Source organism: Entamoeba dispar, genomic scaffold (assembly GCF_000209125.1).
Source record: "Entamoeba dispar SAW760 scf_1105229459173 genomic scaffold, whole genome shotgun sequence".
NCBI classification, from domain to species: Eukaryota; Evosea; order Mastigamoebida; family Endamoebidae; genus Entamoeba; species Entamoeba dispar.
In genome coordinates, this window is record NW_001853560.1 from 4,135 (window position 1) to 7,035 (window position 2,901).

At 27.5% G+C, this 2,901-nt stretch overlaps 2 protein-coding genes across 2 annotated transcripts in view; one reads left to right on the top strand and one right to left on the bottom strand.

The window, feature by feature from the left end:
• EDI_184430 (DNA repair protein xp-E, putative) overlaps positions 1-228 on the bottom strand; it is a gene marked incomplete at both ends in the record, with an annotated part of 1,087 nt that extends 859 nt beyond the window's left edge. Inside the window, 2 exons of the mRNA XM_001733245.1 lie at positions 1-7; positions 45-228. The exon at positions 1-7 is cut by the window's left edge and continues 859 nt beyond it. Coding sequence (XP_001733297.1) covers positions 1-7; positions 45-228 — 191 coding nt within the window. The remainder of the gene's footprint in view (positions 8-44) is intronic.
• A 1,436-nt stretch (positions 229-1,664) lies between these two features.
• The window catches only part of EDI_184540 (uncharacterized protein), a gene marked incomplete at both ends in the record, with an annotated part of 1,395 nt that continues 158 nt past the window's right edge, over positions 1,665-2,901 (top strand). Inside the window, one exon of the mRNA XM_001733246.1 lies at positions 1,665-2,901. This exon is cut by the window's right edge and continues 158 nt beyond it. Within this exon, the coding sequence (XP_001733298.1) occupies positions 1,665-2,901 (1,237 nt within the window).

Here is a 2,901-nt window from a genome sequence, read left to right on the forward strand (position 1 = left end):
GTGATTTCTTCCTTTTGATTGATACTTACTAATAAATGAAACACTATAAGGAAATTGTTTTGTGTAAACTAAGTCAAGACCTGTTGTTGTTAATTGATATATATTAACTATAGTATTTTTTACTATAACAAGGTATTGTTCATCTGGTTGATTGAGTTTGGCAACTAATGCATGAGTAATAGAAGTAGAAGGTGCTACTGTTGTTAAATAGAATTTACGATCAGCCATTTCTTCAAAATGAAAAGTAATTATCAAGATTCAATCATCTTCTTTCCAAAAAGTCACAAAAAAGGGAAGAAAATAAAATACATCATATAACATTATTTTATTACTTTTAGTATAATTTGTTTTTTATTATCTCTTCTTTAAAAACAAAACTATACAAAACTATTCATAAACAATAAAATCTCAAATCTTATCTTAAATAAACAACACAATAACTTAAATAACCAGTATAATATTATTTACACCTACTTAATCTAAAATAAATTAAATTCTTTATCATTACATTTTATCTGAGATATATCTTTTATAATTTTTCCTATTTTACAATATACTAACATTAACTTTTTTTCATTTGAGTTAGATTCACACCCTCCATTTCATCATTTCTATTGATATCCCTCCTAACCAATAACAATAAAATAACCAAATTCTATGACCTACTTAAACACTTTAATTTATTGTTTTGTAATACCTCTCTCACAGAATAACATAACTATTATTTATCTGTTTGTTTTTGTAACAATAAAGTTGCAGTTATCTCTCTTCAACTATTATCTTCTTGTCACTGACTGACCTTTCTAAAGTAATTTTCTTTTGTTTAGTTTTAGTTGTTATTAAATTATTTCTACTTTACACAAGAAGTTTTTTATTGGATTTCAGTGAATGTCATAATACTGGTTATATATCTTCTAACTCTCTTACCATATTTGAATTATCTAAGTGTTGTTGGTTTCATTGAAGAAGAGTTAAAAAATAATCATTACCTTTCTAATCGTTGTCATTTTTTACTGTAAACATGACCAATTAAATCCTCTAAATCTGACAAAACGAATCTCTAATATTTTGAAAAAATGCTATTATTCCACTATTATAAAATTGACACTTATCCATTTGTTTGTGTTTCAAAAAGAAAAGACAACCTTAAGGTATCAAAACTGAGACGAATCCTTTCTTAAAAGAAACAAGGACCCCCAAGCTAAATAAAGTTCGTGTCTTATTTCTTCTTCTGTTCAACTATTTGTATCGTTCTTTCTGCAAAAGAAAATAAGGCTGTGCCTATGTCATTGGTAACTGTGTGGTTAACATACACATACTTAACTAGTTTGTTAGGTTAAACTAAAAGTATGGTAAGGGCGAGTCAAGAAAATTCATGAGCTCTTTTTCACAAAAAGAGCATAATAAAATAACTTAAACCACTTTCAAAAGAATATGTCGCATGGAGATATCAAAATAAAAACTAAAAAAGGATAAACTGATGATATAACAAGAAATTTGCTTCACAATAAAGTTTAATATTCGTAAGAAGAAAAGAAAATGGAATATTGAAGAGATAATAGCAAAAATAGTATAACAATAATTAAATGATAAGATGAGGAATAGTCAAAAAAAAAAGAAAAACAGGATGGAACTTAAAAAAATCAAAAGGAGAAAATATAAGAATGGGAGATACTCAAAGCACCACAAACAATATCTCAAATTCAAACCCAACAAGCACACCAAGCGAAAATGAAAACAGTTCACAAAAAACAACAAGTGATTGTAACCAAATCACTGAGATGATGAAAAAAGATGAAGTAGAATGTATAAAAATGATGGAAGAAGAACACAAAACAAACTTCACTGCTTCAGATGAGGAGAAAGAAAAACAAGAAGTTATGAAAAAAATGGAAGAAACAAAAAACGAAGAAGGGGATTTAGGGTATTTCACACCAATACTCACACCTGAATTAAGTCCTGAACATCCTCCACGTTTTTCTATTACTAAAGCACCTGCGCTATCAGAAAAGGAACTAGAAAATAAAAAAAGTGAATTATCACTTGATGTAAATAAAACGATTGACATAGAAGTTGGAGAAGAAACATTAAAAGTACCTGTTGAAAAAGATAATGACGACAAAGAAACATCACAAATTATTGAAGAAATTAAAGAAGAAACTCAAGAATTAAATAAACAGTTACCAGAGGAAATTAAAAAGAATGAACCTATTATTTGTCTTGGACTAGGAAAACCAATAGAACAACAATTATTTAGTAACAATGGAGAAAAAGTTCTTGTCAATGAAAAAAGAATAGAGCCAACAAAAAATGGTGTTTGTGAAGAACACAAAATTGTTAAAACACAAAACAATGAAGATAAAAAAGCTCTCATTATGAAACAGGAAGAAAAAAAAGAAGAATCAAAAGATGGAGTTCAAAAGAAAAGTGAAAGCACAAAAGAAGTTAATATAAGTGTTGGCAAAGAAGGAATTGTTATGATGAAACAATTATCTCAAACTATAGAACAATTAAACATAAATAAACCTATGGAAGAAGAAAGAAAAGAAAATGATAATAAAGAAAATAAATCAGAAGATGAGTTAGAGTGCATTAACACTAAAGACTTTATTAACGAAATGGATATGAATGAAATTAATAACCAAATTGAACTCATGGATGATCAAGAAGGAAATACTCCTTTTGATTTATTAAATCAAAGTGATAGCGATGATTCTTTCTTTGATAATGATGACGAATTCTTTTCAGATAGTTTGTTCGGTGATGACTTCTTTGAAGACGATGATATTTTCGGTGCACTCCATTCAATTTGGTCATCAAAGAAAAAGAAAAAAGAAGTACCAATGATAGAAGAAGGATTTAAACATCCAAAAGAACTTCAACAAAAAGATCTAAAAAGAA